The following is a 17,590-nucleotide window of genomic DNA, read 5'->3' on the forward strand; positions in this document are numbered from 1 at the left end:
ATAAATGAGTTCCAGTTGTCTTTATTGGCCTTCTCATAACGACAAAGTTAGACACATAATCATTGCAACCCTTAAAACTATATGAAAAACAAACAAAAAAAACTTTCAATCTCAAGTTCTTCATATGAAAACTCCTTTGCTTGTAAGTCAATCTCTTGCAATCACTGTATCAATTTGCTTCCAAGAATTCACATTAGTCCTAATATTATTTCATGGAGCAGCGGTTGTTTACCACAAAAAACTGTCTCAAAAATTTAAAAACAAAACAGTATTCTATCTCATGGATCCTCAGCAGTGTTGATCAAACACCACCTCCCTTACATATACATGGCTCATTGCTTTCTCCTTTTTTTTTTAATTTTTTTTTTTTTTAATTTAAACATTATTTAAAAGAAAGAGAAAGCAATACAATCAACGGTAGGCAATCAGTTGAAAATAGTTTTTTTTCCCTTTAAAGTAAATTATTTATCTACTATTTATTTATTTTAAAGAAAACACACACACACACACACACACACACACACACACACGGTCACTTCTTCCTTATAAATTGTAATTCAAATATCAAACAATGCTTCAAAGTTTGAATATATATGTGCGTGTGTGTGTATTTAGGCAGTATGCTTTCATTCAGACAAGTATTGTTGAATAGCATAATGATCTTGCTTAATGAGCTTTTTTGTAATTTTTCGATTTTTCGAATTGTTCTTATTTCTTGATTGAATCTGTGCAATTCGAAAATTTACAAAAAAAGCTCATTAAGCAAGAGCACTCCATGCTATTCAACAATACTTGTCTGAATCAGTGTGTGTGTATTCCATTTTGCTTTCAATTAATTTTTATAAAGGTTCTTGCAACGTTGGCATATTTATTGGTAGTCATACTTTTGCATTGTAAGCAGAATTTGCCAGGTACAAGTTTTTATTTGGGATGATTAACGAAAGCGGGGAGAGATGAACTTAGATGGGGGGGGGGAGTCCAGTTCAGTTTATGGGATCAGCTGATTATTTGATTTCACCATGTGAGATGGAAAAGACTTAGAAATTAGTTCTAACTTCAACTTCGCCTCGTTGTATACACAATGTAGCGTCATGATAGGTATTGCTGAGACCCCTCGTTTCCCAACTGTAAGTCAGAATGGATTCATAGTTAAAGATACTGGGCTACATTAGCCAAATTAACATAAAATATGATTATAATTTAGAGTCAGCTAGAACACTACATGAAAAATAAACAGTTGATTGATTAATTTAACCATATTTTGTAGGAAAGATCTGAAATTAGATTCAGTTGTTGCCAGCTAAGCCACATATCATGTACGGTCCAAAGAAATAGATGGTGCAAAGCCCCTTCATTCTTCTCAGTGAAGATACTCTAAAATGAGCTCTAAGTTGAGGAAATAGAGTTCCATTAAGTTATTTAATAAAATCTAGTTACAATCATAGTCAGTGTGATTTTTCATGAATATACAAGACTCCTGATTATCGTGAGAACTTATTCAGCCCTGGCCCTTGAGATTGATTATTAAACAGTCCAAAAAAACAAAAAAAAAAATGAATAAATAAAACTGTTACTGAAGGTTTTCCTCGATGCACGCGAAGTGAAGGGATCCAACGGTGAGCGTAGCAGCCTAATGTAGCTGGCTGTTTGAACTGGCGATACATTTAGTAGGCTTACAGCTTCCACTTAATATTTATGACCCCCCCCTCTTATGCTAGGTCAGGTAGTTGAGGAGGGGTAAATAGAAGACTGAAAAATCAATCTATAAACTTGCTCCACATTCAAAGTTGTATACAAAGGTCATCTTGTTTAGATTAGGATTAATTATTTGTATTTTTTGGTTTCTTCGGACTACTGTTCTCATTTTGACTGCCATTTTTTTTTTATAACGTTTCAGTCAACATAATCTCCGACCTTCTTTAGGTGCATTTTGTTAAACTGGGGGAATCTTTCTGTCAAACTTGGGAATCCACACTAAATTTAAAACGGAATACTTCCGTGAACAAAGTACTTGGTAAAATTCAGTTGTAAGTTATATTCTTCTGGAGGTTGAAGGTTCAATCCTCAGTGCGGGCAACATTCAAAATACCTATATTTTACTTATTCCTCATCTTTTTCTCTTTTTTTTCTTTATAGTTGTTTAACAAGATTTCGGCTAACTATTCCTCTGGCCTTTGTCAGGTTGTTAACTGCAACGAGATAGGAATGTCGAATCTCTTAAATGTATCTTCAGTAATTACTGCCTTCCATAGTTGTTGTCGTCTAACCATGTTTTGGAGGCCAGAGGAATAGTTGGCTGAAACGTCGTTAAACAACAACTAAAAAAAAAAAATAAAAAAAAAAGATGAGGGTAATAGTCCGTAAATAAATAAAATATACAAATTACTCATCTCTAAAGAATTCCAGTAATTGAATAACATATTCAAAACGCCATTGCGAATTACAGACAGAACGAGAGCATGCTACCCTCGAAAATTAAATGAAGTTTAATGCAGATTCCAGAGTGTGATAAGATACATGTGAAAAAGGTCGAAGGTTACATCGATCAAAACATTGTGAAAATAATACTCAAGATGAAAATAGTAGTCTGATCCAAATAATATGAAACGTCATTTTCTTGATTTGGCAATTCATCTAAATTGCAGAGCTCTAACCGAGTGATTGCCGAAAATAGCACGAGCAAAGCATGTGCCTTTTTCTACTCCCCTCCCCAGACGCAATCACTTTCAAGCGGTAAAGGCAGCTAGAAAGTAAAGAGCAAGTCGGACAACCCTCAGACCATTCTGCTGCCTTAAATGAATTTGGAAAGCATCATCATAATATTCGGTTTAATGTCCGTTTCACATATTGACATGTTGGACGGGTCATAGAAATTGACTTCCAAACTAAACTATCTCTGACCAGGTCTTTAAATATCTCTCTTTCTGTCAAGGCCATCCTTATCAGTTCCTCCCATGTTTTTCCAGGCCTACCTCTGTGAACTCGACCAACTACCTTAATTGTCCTATATTTACTGACCGAAGAACTCTCATTTATTCTTTTAATGCGGCCATACCATCTGTCTCCTGTTCTGCATTTTCCTCTGAGGTCATCAGAACTAAGCCTGTCTTTAAGACTCAATTTAAACATCCCTCGTATCATTCTCATATCGTTTCTTTCCATGCAACACATGTCCTCAACTGGACAAGTTTCACTTTCATACATCATCACACCGTGTGCACAGGCTTGATGATAAGACTCTTTCCTTGATCGAGGATGGTAACAAGAGTATAATTCTCAAAAATATAGTATGCATACAGTAACACCACCACCACTCTCCTCCACCCCCTAGTCCAAATTCATTGTTGTGATCAAGAAACAGAATTATTTACTTATTGTCATTGTTGTAGATGCTGTTGTCTGGATATGTGTTGTAGGTGTTGTGACTTTATGAGCAACCGTCGTATGATTTGGTATGGTGATTTGGGCTGCTGCTGCTGCTGTTGTGGGATACATCTGGATTGTATGGTAAATCGGAGCTGCATTTGAAGACATCTGTATCGCTGGGAAGAGCTGGGTGATTGGGTACATCTGTGCAGTGGCCGGGTACATTTGTGCAGTTCCCGAGATTGTAGCTGTTGTTGCCGCCGTGGTCGGCGACGCCACCGTTGCCGTTACTGGGTGATGGTGATGATGGTGATGATGATGGGGGTGATGATGGGATGTCATAGTAACGGGACTAGCGTGGACGTTGGTATTATGAATCACTTTTATATGCTGCTGTTGTTGTTGCTGCTGTTGCGACTGTGATGGCGTGTTGCTGGTACTGTCATTATCTGAACTTTTGCTCTGATGATCAACATCCTTTATTGGGACGCAGCTCAGCTTTCGCTCACCCTTGTTCGGCTGGTTGTGCCGGACCAGGTGATCATTCCGGGCGAAAGCATAGCCGCAAATCGTGCACTTGAATGGTCGTTCACCGGTGTGGATCCTCTTGTGCACCTTGAGGTGGTCCTTGCGCGACAGGGCCTTGCTACACACATCACAGCTGTACAGCTTCTCCACCTGGTGGCTCGTCATGTGACGCATGAGGTGGTCGTTCCTCGCAAACGCATAGCCGCACGTCACGCACCGATACGGACGCTCCCCCGTATGAATTCTCATATGCACCTTAAGGTGGTCACGTCGTGAGAGCGCCTTGTTGCACACCTCGCAGCTGTACAATTTCTCGTTGCTGTGAGTCCGTGCATGCCGCACCAGGTGATCATTTCGGGCAAACGCAAATCCGCAGGTCGAACACTTAAAGGGCCTCTCCCCAGTATGAATACGTTGATGAACTTTGAGATGGTCGCGACGCGTCAGGGATTTGTTGCAGACGTCACAGTTATACAGTTTCTCTGGCTGGGGTGTCGTCAGCTGCGGAGGTGAATGTTGAGGGGCGGAAGCACCACAAGTGTTGCTATCGTCCCCATGATGATGGTGGTGATGGTGATGATGGTGATGATGATGGTAGACGGGGGTTTGCGAATAAGAGTTTTGGATATGATGACCATGATCGTTAGACAGAAGCTTTTCTGATTTGGCTGTTGGGGCGATGCTTGTGGTTGTCGTAGCAACTGAAGTAACGGTCGAAGATTGTTCTGAAGTGGAAGAGGCAGACGTTATGGTGACCGTTTCAGCGGGGTTAGGGTTAGGGTTACTAGTCTCTGTGGTAACGGAGTTGGACGGGGTCACAAATGCCCTACTACTCCACATGGTGGTTAAATATGGGAAGATTTTTCCAGAATTTTTTTTTTTTTCAAATTAAAATTAGTTCAATGTCAAGAGTTATCTCCCTTCAATGGGAGATATTCTTTTTTTTTTTTTTCATCAAACAGTCTTAAATAAAAGCATCATTTGTTTGTTGGTATCATGTTCTACTAGCAAATATATTGTGCCCTCTCAATGCAGATAGTTAATCTATATGCTTATTAAAACGTTATGTTTTGTTTGTACAAAAATAGAAACACATGATCGTTTGACAAAAACTGCATAGACAGAGTAGACATTACTAAGGCAATAGGTTTTACAATGTCAATATCAGAGTTGAAATTTTAGGTTAGTCTAAGGGATTATTTTTCAAAACTGGATATATGTTTTATAAATTTAAAAGAAATTAACATGACAAATATGTAAACAAAGTAACCTTTTTTTTTTTATAATATAAAAAAAAAAAAAAAAAAAAAAAAAAAAAACAGTATATTCAGCAGTGATTCAAAACAAATTATTTTTGCTTTTAAAGTACAATTTCCAATTGTTTTTAGTTTTTTGGTGTTTTTTTTATAATAAAAACTATTTGTAAATATATTAATTGTAGTTACTCTCTCAAACAAATAGTATATAGTGGAAGATCCCGACACTCTCCGAGAATGGATTACTCAGCCTATAAAAGACGTTAACAAGCGGTAACCAGCAGGGAGTAAGTAAATCTTGATATTACAGCATTCAAGATACCATTCAAGTATAAATATCTGATTTTGTTACATTGCACCTATATGTACAATAAACACGTTATACTTACTCTGTGTTGGCCATCATTTAATCTGAATTAATTTATACTGGATATATTCCTCCAGGGATATATTAGTACTTTTTTTTTCTATACGAAACTTCAAAGATTTTTTTTTTCACACTATAAAGTATAAATCTAGAAGCTACATAAAAATGAATATCATAATTGTACAGAACTTCACTATTAACAATATCAATATACTGGTTAACAATAATAATAACAAATATATATACAATATTTTTGAAAATATTAACAGTAATTTAAGTGATTTAATAAAAAAAAAAAAAAAAAAAATGATAAATTACAAAAGCCTTCCTTAAAATATTATCTTAATTTTCAATTTTCATCTCCCCATCAAAAAAAAAATAAAATAAATAAATAAATAAATAATTACTATTCGTCGGATTATAGCTGACAAATGCAAAATAGATCTTGCCAGAGTTAAAAACAAGGTTTATTTTTAATGTAGAGAAAACAAAAAAGGGGACTGAACTCTGGACTGAAACAAAAATAAAAATTATCTCAGTCTAGAACAATTTCCAAAGCCTTCCTTATAATTCATTCATTTTCAAGGAAGGTAATTTAAATGAAAACTGCAATACCACACCAGTGTTTGTTCAGAGATGTACCAGTAATCTCCTTTCGTATTGTGTTCTGCAGTCCTGAACGTGCTGCCTCCAAATTGTGTGGATGAACATGTATCACCGTCACATTTTCAGAGTTCTGCATTGGCTATTGTGATATGCATAAGTTTTATGCGTTCCCTAATTAGCTTAGTAGCCTCTGTCTATTGCTAACAGTTTTTATGACCATGGCTTGATAAAGAATTTATAAAAAAAAAAAAAAAAAAAAAAAAAAAAAAAATGACAGTAGATTTATATTAAAGATACATAATGTAAGTTATACATTTAAAAAGAATACTTAGAGCCAGATTAATAGTTGCAGGATGGTGGGTATACACAAAATTTTAGCACAATTTCAATCATTTTCCTTGAATAAAGACATAACTTCAGAATATAAAAATGATTCTGCTCTATTTTCAAGATAATCACATTGACAGTCTAGTTCTTCTTAGATCACAGAAATTAATTGTTGAGCTTGGTCAGTATCAGATGGGTGACTGTTTGAGAATATTAAGCACTCTAGGTGAGAGGACAGCGACACCTCTTTGCAAAAAAAAAAACAAAAAAAACTAGTCATCAAAATCGGATTATGACTGATAACTGTAAAACAAATTTTCCTATTTTACTTGCATAAGTTAGACTACTGCCAGTTCTTAATGTAGAGAAAATCCTAACCTCCAAAAAGAGGCTCTCCAGATTTGAGCAAAAATAAAAAATTGTCTTAGTCTTGAAGGATTTTTTCTTCACTGACAGAGAATAGAAAAGATGAAATGTAATATCAGAAGAACTACTACACTTTGCTCCGAGCCAGAAGGTCGCAAAATAGATGTTATCTCCTAAATTGTCTAGATTTCTCAATGCGAGTAGGATATATATAGATATATAGATAGATAGTATGTATCGTTGTAGTATATAGATATATAGAGAGAGAGAGAGAACAAGAATGTTTTTGCACTTTTGAAGAAGGTCCTTAAGGAAGCATGATCCCACTTGCTCCTGTTTGAATTTGTTTATTTCCAATTGTAATGAGATTTAAACGATGGGACAAATTCTAAAAATTTAAGTGAAGTTAGGATTAAATAAAACCAAAATGCCACGTTTTAACGATAGCTGGATGCTTTTGATTACTTTGAAGTATTCTTTTAAACCCAGTTCTCTTGTACTTATGAAAAGAGTATTAGGATATCCGAGATACTGAAATAGTTATTACACTTGAGCATTGGTAGGGCAACTAGCCTCAGAAAAGGAAAACTCCAAAAATAACACAGCTCTGCCTAATCCAGCAGCATCTCCAATCATCTTGGATTACTCTCCTTGTTAAATCTTCTGAAACATCGTGAAGAGGAGGATAGTCATCCGAACAATTTAAGGGATGTAGATATTTGTTTTGGGATCAATTAGACTCAAAGCATCTCAGAATCAGCAAATACAACAAGGACACATTTGTGTTGACACTAGTTTCTCTTACTTTTGGTTGAACTTTTCAAAAATCATAAGGATATAAACAATGTCGAAGCAGGACATGTTCAGTTAAGAGATTGTGAAACCCTTACTTCTTTCAGGTGTCTGTTGTCTCTCAAGACAGGAGAGTGCGGGTGTCAAATGACCCAATAGGAAAAGTTACATTGCTTTGAAGGAAAAAAAAAAAAAAAAGATTCGATTTAAGCAAATTACTTTGAAATGAGAATGACAGACATATCCTAAAAATCCATTTCAATTCCAGCCAAATTTCTCAGGATCCTCTGCAAACCTTTCTCAATCAAGGATGCAAATCTGAAAATAAAATAAAAATTTTATGAATAAGAACAATTTAAAAACAAGGATCAATTAGATTTGAGGCATCCCAAATTCAGAAACAACAAAAAGTTGGCATGACACTGAAATCGGGTTCTTTTACTTTCGGTTCCCTTTGCAGATTTGTTTCCAAAAACGTTTCGTTTTGTAAACTTTAAAGACTAAAGAAAAACACTTATGAACTTTTTTTTGGTAAGGAAAACGCATGAACAAAGAAAATAACATTAAAAAAATATACACAATTTTTATTATGAATGGATGTGTTGGCCTTTCATAACTATTAACGCCTTACAGAAGATTATGTCCGAAGAATGTGTGCGTATGTGTGTAGCACATAAACAGAAAGTAGTGGAAGAAATGATGATCACCCACAGTTGATTTGACGTAGATATTTTATTTGGTTTGGTTGGTTGTTTTTGTTTCACGGCATATCAACCCTTTTCAGGTTATTTAATGCCGAATCCAGTGATTTTGAAGAAAAAGTTTTTAATAGAATACATTTGTTTTTTTTTTTTCAAGTTGGTTTCTATTTAACCAATAGTTGGGACCCTAACAAGTACTACCACTCCGAGTCAGAGTGGACCTGGGAGCAATGGCAATTAAAGGGTGGCTCCACATGCCCCAAAGTCTGCAAGCTAGGGTCTCACCATCAGATAAAGTTTAAGGTCATGTCCAGGACCGGATATTTTATTTACAAAAAGGCAACACATAAAATGATACAAATTACATCAGTCTTAGTTCGATATTACTTTGTCACAATTATCACGGATAGAATAATGTATCTTCATATTCATTTACCCGAATTCAAGTCATCCCTTGTCCCATTCTCACATCTATCCGAGAACTCACCTAACAAATACAAGGAAAGAGATAACGCCATCAGAAATGAAACAGAAAAATTACATCTATCAGTCTTAGTCCGATATAACTTGAGTTTGTCACTTGGGGAGACTTCATGTTTTGACAAGCTTCTGGGCTTGATTTTACTCCCAATCTGAAATGGAACACGTACATCAAATCCAAGATCACTGGAAAAATGGTTGGATCCTTCTATCGCTCCAGTAGATATCTCACTGCTGATGCAATTCTCTATCTATATAAGAGCCGGGTATGTCCAGGAATGGAGTATTGTTGCCATATCTGGACAGGAGCTGCTAGGAAAACTTATCCTGCCTTGATAGAGTTCAAAATAGACTTTGTTGCCTTGTAGGGGATGCCCTTTTCTCTTCCCTGCAATCTCTTTCTCACAGAAGAGACGTTGCGAGCCTGTCTCTACTTCATTATTTTAATGGCAAATGCTCGTCTGAACTCCAATCTATGCCCCCCCCTCACCAAACTTTTATGAGAAACACTATTTATCTGAAAACATTAATAAACTCCTCTACTCTTTATCTGTGCCTAAACCTAAACGTAGATTCCATGAACAAAGTTTCTTTTTTAGAACAGCACACCTGTGGAACTGTCTTCCGTTTGCCTGCTTTCCAGCTAACTACAATATAGCTGTCTTCTAGTCCAATGCAAACAAATTCTTGATGAGACGTTTTACTTAAGTTAACAAATTTACCGAATTTCCTCTACAAACGATTACTATGATTCTGATACTGTACACTCTTTAACCCTTATCCTCGAGTGGCATCTGGGCCTTGATAATTGGTGACTCCTATCTAAAAAAAAACAAAAAAAACTACTACCTCAGACAAAAGTAATATATCTCATCTTCATTTACCTGAATTCAAAATCCTTTTTCTTGGCATCTGCCAGCATCGGTTTTGTCCTGTTCTTGTGTCTCCACACAAGAACTCACATAACAGAAGTAAAAGAAAAGGAGTTGCCTCCCGTGGATCTTAGTTCTATCATCCTAATAATTTTATTTACAAAGCTTTATTTAAAAAATTAATTTACTTGTCTTTCAATAAAAGCAGAGTTAGACACAAGGTTGATTTTTAGATAGGGAAATATTTATTTTAAGAGGTGGGGTGTTATGAGATTTTTTTTACAAGCATAATAAAATAAAATCTTAAAAACACAAGTTTTATTCCCAAAGCGTTTTAGAAGAAAACAAAATAGATATTACAAAAAAAAAAAAAAAAAAAAAATATTGCACAGACTGTGTCCTTACTTAGTTGCCTCCTCACAAGAGCAGTTAGACATAAGGTCGGTTTTTAATTTACAGAGCAAAACACATTTATTGATTGAGATTGTCGGACTGACTTCCTTATCTTGGTTGTTATAGTCACGTTTTGGCCGTTTTGCCCTCCGGCCTTCATCAGGTGTTTTGTATCGAACTGGGGAACCGTTTGTTAGGAGTCTTGAACTCAACCCTTCATTATTATTACAGGGGTACCGTGTTCAGACTCCAGCTAGGCTCTGGGACATAGTTGCTGATTCTCTGTTTTGAAGGTTACTTTTCAGTGCCTTCGTTCAGGATTGAACTCAGCACCTTTGGGTAATTGTAAACTTTGATACAACGTCTAGGACCACTCGGCTATATGTCACAATTCTTAGTTGGTTTTTGTTAATGTTAAAGGCTGATGAAGGACGGAGGGCAAAACGGACGAAACGTTGTGACTATATACAACCAAGATGAGGAAGTCAGTCCGACAATCTCAATCAATGAAAACACCTCACACAAAAATACAGACAAAACACATTTAATTAACATTTAAATAAACTGATGTGTGTAGAGATGGTGTCACACAATTTGAAAAAGATATTTTCCGAGTGCCTTTCTGGACTTCCTTCAGCTTAGAATCCAAGTGAGATCTTCTAAAACAGAACATTAACTTAATAAACTGTTTATGACGATTCGGGTTTGTATTACTGTACACATAGATTCGAAAAAGTTGTCAAAAAACAAATATATAACAAATAAATGTTATCAAAGGCAAGATAAATTACTTTTCTACCAAACTGGATATAATTTTCGTGTTTTTATTCAATTTAACATGTTTATTCAGCTCAAAAAGCACACAGTGTTTACCGATGTATTAGAAAATTCAAAATGGCGGCCGACTCTCTCTTTAATACGGTAAGTTCGGAAAAAGGTGTTATAAATAATAAACTAGATAAAATACTATTAAAAAACCACCGAATATATATCAAGTTATGTCACGGTAACATATATTGAGCAAATTCCTAACAGTATTTTGTCTAGTTTATTATTTATTACACCTTTTTCCGAACTTACCGTGTTAAAGAGAAAGTCGGCCGCCATTTTAAATTTTCCAATACATCGGTAAACACTGTATGCTTTTCGAACTGAATAAACATGTTAAATTGAATAAAAACACGAAAATTATATCCAGTTTAGTAGAAAAGTAATTTATCTTGCCTTTGATAACATTTATTTGTTATATATTTGTTTTTTAACTACTTTTTCGAATCTATGTGTACAGTAATACAAACCCGACGATTCCAATAACCTATTGCCATATTGTCTGCGTATGGACGTCGTTGTCCAGATTCACAAAAAAGTGAATTGTCGTCTTTCCTCTCCTTGACTAGTAAAGGAGAAATCTCTTTAAACTGAGGAAATTATAATTTTCATTTCAACACGGAATGTTCATATTTAGAGCTAAATTCTTCATATATTGAAAACCAACCTTGTGTCCAACTGCCTTCATGGGCCAGTAAGTAAATAAAGACATCTGCAATGTTTTTGTTATTTCTTTAATACTCTACACATTTTATTGAATTCCCAAACTAAACCACTTATTTAAATATTTTCTTTTGTTTAAATATTTTTCGTTTCATACCGTAAAAAAAAAAAAAAAAAAATGGTAGAAATTTTTTTTAATTAAAAAATTTATTTTCTTTATAAATCTTGAAAGTTTACAAAGCAAAACATTTGGTATACATACAAACGTTTTGTAAATTCTACCATTTAAAAAAAAAAAATTTTTTTACAACATAAAATGAAACATATTTAAACAAGTGAAGCATGCATGGTCCCTCGTGAGTGCACAGTGAACGAGGCATAAATAAAAAGAGTAAGTTCAGCATTTGCCCCCCACCCCCATTTAGCCCCAAAAGTCCTCAGAAGAGTCAAATCCTGGTAAAAATGAACAAACGGGGCAGTTTTAGGCCTTAACATATGTAAATTTGAGTTCTGCTCCATGCAAAAAAAGAAATGACTAAGTCCATCACCAAAGCCTTAACATATTTAAATTTGAGCTCAGCGCCATGCAAAATTGCTAAATAGACATACACAGAAAATTTGGGACAAACATGGTAAAGTAGTCCCAAAAATGGAGTGTTTTTATTAGGCCTAAAAGAGCCCCTGAGGCACACCCAAGAGTTATCGCAAAGTATAGACAAACAAAATTATATAGAAATCAGTTAGTTACAACTTTTCAGTGTTTTCAATGTTTGTGCAAAATTTCGAAAAATTCCAAGGAGTAGTTATTGAGAAAAGTGCAGACAGACAAACGGACAAGGGTGAATTTACCGGTCCACCCTCCTTTTGTCGGGGACCAAGAAAAGAAAATATTTAAGTGGGTCACACACACACACACACATATATAGGTATATTTATAATATGCAATACGACTGTTAGAGTCTCACACTGTCAATATCTGCAATAGAAAGATGAAAATTTCAGGTCATGAATGCATAAGTTTAGTTATAACAATGCAATTTGCAATCCCCCTCTGATCCATTAGGGCAGAATAAAAAAAATAGGAGATATTACTTCTAGAACATCCTCTCATATACCTGTAGTGCTCAGTGAATAAGAAATCTAGTTGACAACATCAAGGTTGTTGTTGAAGTAAACTCTCCTTGATATGATGATAACGCGGACAATGCTGAATGACCTTGCTAGCATTATATATTTTCAAGTGTGTTTAATCTTTCATTTAGGGAATAGACAAAGTCGATGACCCCTGGCCCCTATTTCTCCCCTCCATTGCCTTTTGGCCTCATGCCAGATTGTTTTAGGGACCTCCTCCATTCTTCATAGAATATTTTAATAAAGTGTTATATAAAAAAAATAGCAATAAAAAAAAAAAAATTTTTTTAATTATTGGACTAAATAAGAGTACATCAAAAAATCTGCATAGGTCTCACAATCAAAGAGATGCTAGGTTGATGATTACATCAGCAGAAACGCTGTACAAATAACAACCAAGATGAAAATGGTATTCCGATTAATTTAAATTTCAAGGAGATATACCTATATTTTTAAGGGGAGATAAATTGTGTATGTATGTGTTTTTTTTTTTTCATGGAGAAAAGTGGGGAGACAAATCTCAATCACCTTTTTTTACAGTTAAGTAGAAATAATTACTTAGTTTTCATCACTTAAAAAAAAAAATGCAGTTGTTATAGCCAAAAGATAATGACATTTTTAAGAAATGTCCAATAAAAAAAAAAAAAAAAAAAAAAAAATTATAGATGGTCACCTACTGGTTATCTATTAATGACATTGTCAAAAAAAAAAAAAAAAAAAAAAAAAAAAAAAATTTTTTTACAAAAGACATGGCCCCTAGAGTTTAGCAAAATGAGCAGATCCCACTACGCAGGAAATTTTTCTGTCTCTGTCTGTCCTTGTGGCCATGTCACTAGTAAGGGTGCTGGAGGTAAACGTTTTGTCTGGGCTGACGTTATCCGCCTGATAGTCAGGGACCCGAACCTTGAATTAACCACTAAGGAGGCTGTCCTATCAGCAGGCGCAAAGTACTGGGACTGCTGTATTGCCATTTGGTGAGTGGATCTGGACCATGCAGTAGTCTCTGGTGGGGCCTCTCGATGCCATACTAGTGGGTAATTGTTACGGCTTTACCTTTTCGTGTGCTACAAAAAAAACAAAAATTTTCCTGTCTTTTTCTCTCTTACTTTCCCTCTCTGTACTGCTCTAACCAAGTATGCCGACCTATTCCACAAATCCCAAACCTCAACATGAAATATCTCCAGAATAAAAACTCGATTAAACCTAGAACCCCATCTTCCAACGTAGACCCCTACTACCAGGTCTCCTTCTCCAACATCGGGGGTTTATGTTCCAACCTTCCAGAGGTTGAAACCCAATTACAGGAGACGAAACCGAACATATTATTTCTAAGTGAAACTGGAATAGGGCCGACCACTTCCCTAGATGAGTTCATAATTAACGGATACTCCAATTTAACAGCTAAATCTGACACCCAAGATCGCCGTGGGCATGGAATATGTGCCTACATTAAGGATGGCTTCCCGTGTGGCAGGGATATCTCTAGAGAAGATCCTAATTTACCCTATATGTGCTTCAGGGTTGCACTTCCTAACACAACTGCATTTATATTTGCCCTCTATAGGCCCCACAACAGCGGAGTTACTATCTTTAAGAGCATATCTGAGAAAATAGACCACATACTGTCTGCACATCCCTCGGCTAACATCCACATCTGTGGTGACTTCAACGTCCATAACATGGAATGGCTGACCCATTCAAATAAGACAGACGATGAGGGGACGTTTTGTCATGATTTTGCCATTGCTTATGACCTCACTCAGATTGTTCGCGAACCCACCCGTGTGCCCGATACACCCGGTCAATATGCAAGCCTCCTAGACCTTTTTCTCTCAACTTCCCCTGAGCTATGTTCATGTTCCGTTCATTCTCCACTAGGATCCTCCGACCACTCCGTTGTATCAGTTAAGATAAAAACAAAATGTAAGAAGCCCCCAGACGTACCCCTTCACCGTACTGTATACCGAGACTCTATGGCTGACTGGGATAGCTTCCGTACATTCATATCTGATTTACCTCTGCACTCCATGTTTAAAAAGGAAGTGTCCTCTATAGTATCAGATCTGACCGAATGGTTACTTTTAGGCATAGACCAATTCATACCATCTAAAAAATTCCAACAAAAACCTAACAGCCAGCCATGGTTCTCCCCAGAATGTGCTGCTGCTATCGCGCACAGAAATCACTTTTTCCATAGCTACCAACGTAATAGATGCACTGAGACTAAAGCTGCTTTTAGGACCGCCAGCAACCACTGTAAAAGAGTAATAAAAAATGCAAGAGAGCTATATACCCAGTCTGTTAAATCCAAGGTAGCTGATCAGCGGCTTGGTTCCCACCAGTTTTGGCAAATAACAAATATGATCCTGAACAGAAGTGTGCGTTCTATCCCAACCATTATCAATGGACCAGAGGTCATCTCGTCAGCGTCAGACAAAGCCAAACTATTTGCAAAGAACTTTGCAGCTAATTCTACCCTATGCGACGAAGGCCATCAACTCCTCATATTTCCTCCTATAGCACAAAACAAGCTAGGTAACATACAAATATCCGTGCATGAGGTCGCCAAGCTAATCAAGAACCTAGATTCCAGTAAAGCAACTGGCCCTGATGGCATCCCACTTATAGTGTTAAAAAAGCTTCAACCAGAACTTGCTCCCATACTTACGAAACTATTTAAGCGCTGCCTTAAGGAGAAGTGCTTTCCGACTCCCTGGAAGACCTCATCAGTTTGCCCTGTATTTAAGAATCCAGGTGATAAGTCATCTCCCTCTCAATACAGACCAATAAGTCTCCTGTGTGTTATGAGTAAGTGCCATATTAAATAGAGAAATAGTCAACCACCTCAGCAGGAATAACCTTCTTAGTGACACACAATATGGTTTCCGCTCTGCAAGATCTACCGCAGATGTGCTGACGGTTATATCCCACAGGATTAGTGAATCTCTTGACAAAGGCTTCCTTTCTAGGGCAATTGCTCGACATATCAAAGGCCTTCGACAAGGTATGGCACAAGGGTCTACTTCACAAGATTTCCAGCTACGGTATAACTGGAAATGTTTTCTCAATCATTAAATCATTTCTCTCCGATAGGCTCATAAGAGTAGTGGTAGATGGACAAAAATCGGAGGCCTGCAATATAAATGGAGTCCCTCAGGGGTCAATCCTGGGCCCAACTCTCTTCCTGATCTACATCAATGACCTCCCTAAACACATACTTAAATCATTCGTTGACATGTATGCTGATGACACGACCATCTATGGCAGCACATCAAAGGCTGTAAATGACAAAGTTCTCTCTGATTCTCTCTCCTCTGATTTCGAGCGCGTGGCTCAGTGGGGGAAGATGTGGCTAGTTACCTTTAATGCATCCAAAACCAAACTCCTATCCTTACATCATCAACGCTCTGATCCCCAGCTGGCATCAATTGTGATGGATGGCTCTCGTCTGGGTGAGGCCCCGTGTTTTGACAAGCTTCTGGGTTTGACCTTTACTCCTGATCTGAAATGGAACACGTACATCAAGTCTGTTGCCAAGGTCACTGGAAAGATGGTGGGATCCTTCTACCGCTTCAGAAGATATCTCACTACTGATGCAATTCTCTATCTATATAAAAGCCAAGTATGTCCAAGGATGGAATACTGTTGCCATATCTGGGCAGGAGCTGCTAAAAACAGCCTATCCTGCCTTGACAGAGTACAAAATAGACTTCGTGGCTTAGTAGGGGATGCCCTTTTCTCTACCCTGCAACCTCTCTCCCACAGAAGAGACGTTGCGAGCCTATCCTTGTTTTATCGTTATTTCCATGGCAGGTGCTCGTCTGAACTCCAATCTCTGGTCCCCCCTCGCCAATCTTTCACGAGAAACACCCGTCTAGCTGAATCCACTGTGAAAAATTTCCCTCACTCTATATCTGTGCCTAAATCAAAACGCGGATTCCATGAACAAAGCTTCTTTCTTAGAACTGCACGCCTGTGGAACTCTGTTCCGTCTGCCTGCTTCCCACCGGACTACAACTTGGATGTCTTCAAGTCCAATGTTAACAAATTCCTAATGAACCGCCGCCTTAAGTAAACACTTCATCAAATCTCCACACTAACGTAATGTACTTGCAATAACCCTTATCCCTGAGTGGCTTCCGGGCCTTGATAAGTGGTGATCACTGTGTAAAAAAAAAAAAAATTAACTAATGGGTAGATGGACAAGAGGATATGATTTAAGGTTGAATGAGCAGTACTCCTGGCAGAGCAATGGAAGTGAGAGTAACTAATCCAAAATGGCACGTAACCTAAATGGGTTGAACCAGCTTCCTACAAAGGAAATCTCAAAGGAATATCAAATTCACTAATAGTCTTCAGCTGCTTGTATATCCTCGTCAAAGAAGATGACCATATTAGGATTTTGCAGAGAGGTGTCTACATAGAGTGCCTGGTATTCCCAAATAGTCACCCATCTGGTACTACCAAGCTCAACATTGCTTAACTTTGGTGAGCTAATGAGAATGGGTGAGTCAATGTGATTATGTCATTAAAAGTAGAGGCATGACCAATAAATTTCAAACGCAAAAATAATTATTTTATTGATAACATGCTTTAATGTATCTCTGTAACATGGTGTGAATGGCTTTATGTAAAAACTGTGCTGCGAGCGAAATGTTATAGTAAAAAAAAAAACAAAAAAAAAACTACAAAATGGAGAGAGTATGCTCAAGAAGGCAATCACATTAGAGATGTGGATGATATTCAAGAGCACGTTCGAGAAGACGATCACAGAGATGTGGATGACGTTCAAGAAGGCGATCACAGAGAAGTGGGTGACATCACAGATGTAACGAGAAGTCACGCATAGTGGGAGAATGAGGAAATGTCGTTATGAAAAAAAAAAATTTGAGTTATTACTTGTCGAATGTTCCT

The 17,590-nt window shown here is 36.8% G+C and overlaps 1 protein-coding gene across 1 annotated transcript in view; it reads right to left on the bottom strand.

The window, feature by feature from the left end:
• LOC145242766 (uncharacterized) overlaps positions 1–17,590 on the bottom strand; it is a 133,806-nt gene that overhangs the window by 9,979 nt on the left and 106,237 nt on the right. The window contains exon 3 of the mRNA XM_080105904.1: positions 1–4,767. This exon is cut by the window's left edge and continues 9,979 nt beyond it. Within this exon, the coding sequence (XP_079962030.1) occupies positions 3,364–4,767 (1,404 nt within the window). The 3' untranslated portion in view covers positions 1–3,363. The remainder of the gene's footprint in view (positions 4,768–17,590) is intronic.

Source organism: Euprymna scolopes, chromosome 21 (genome assembly GCF_053919585.1).
Source record: "Euprymna scolopes isolate OS-2025 chromosome 21, ASM5391958v1, whole genome shotgun sequence".
NCBI classification, from domain to species: Eukaryota; Metazoa; Mollusca; class Cephalopoda; order Sepiida; family Sepiolidae; genus Euprymna; species Euprymna scolopes.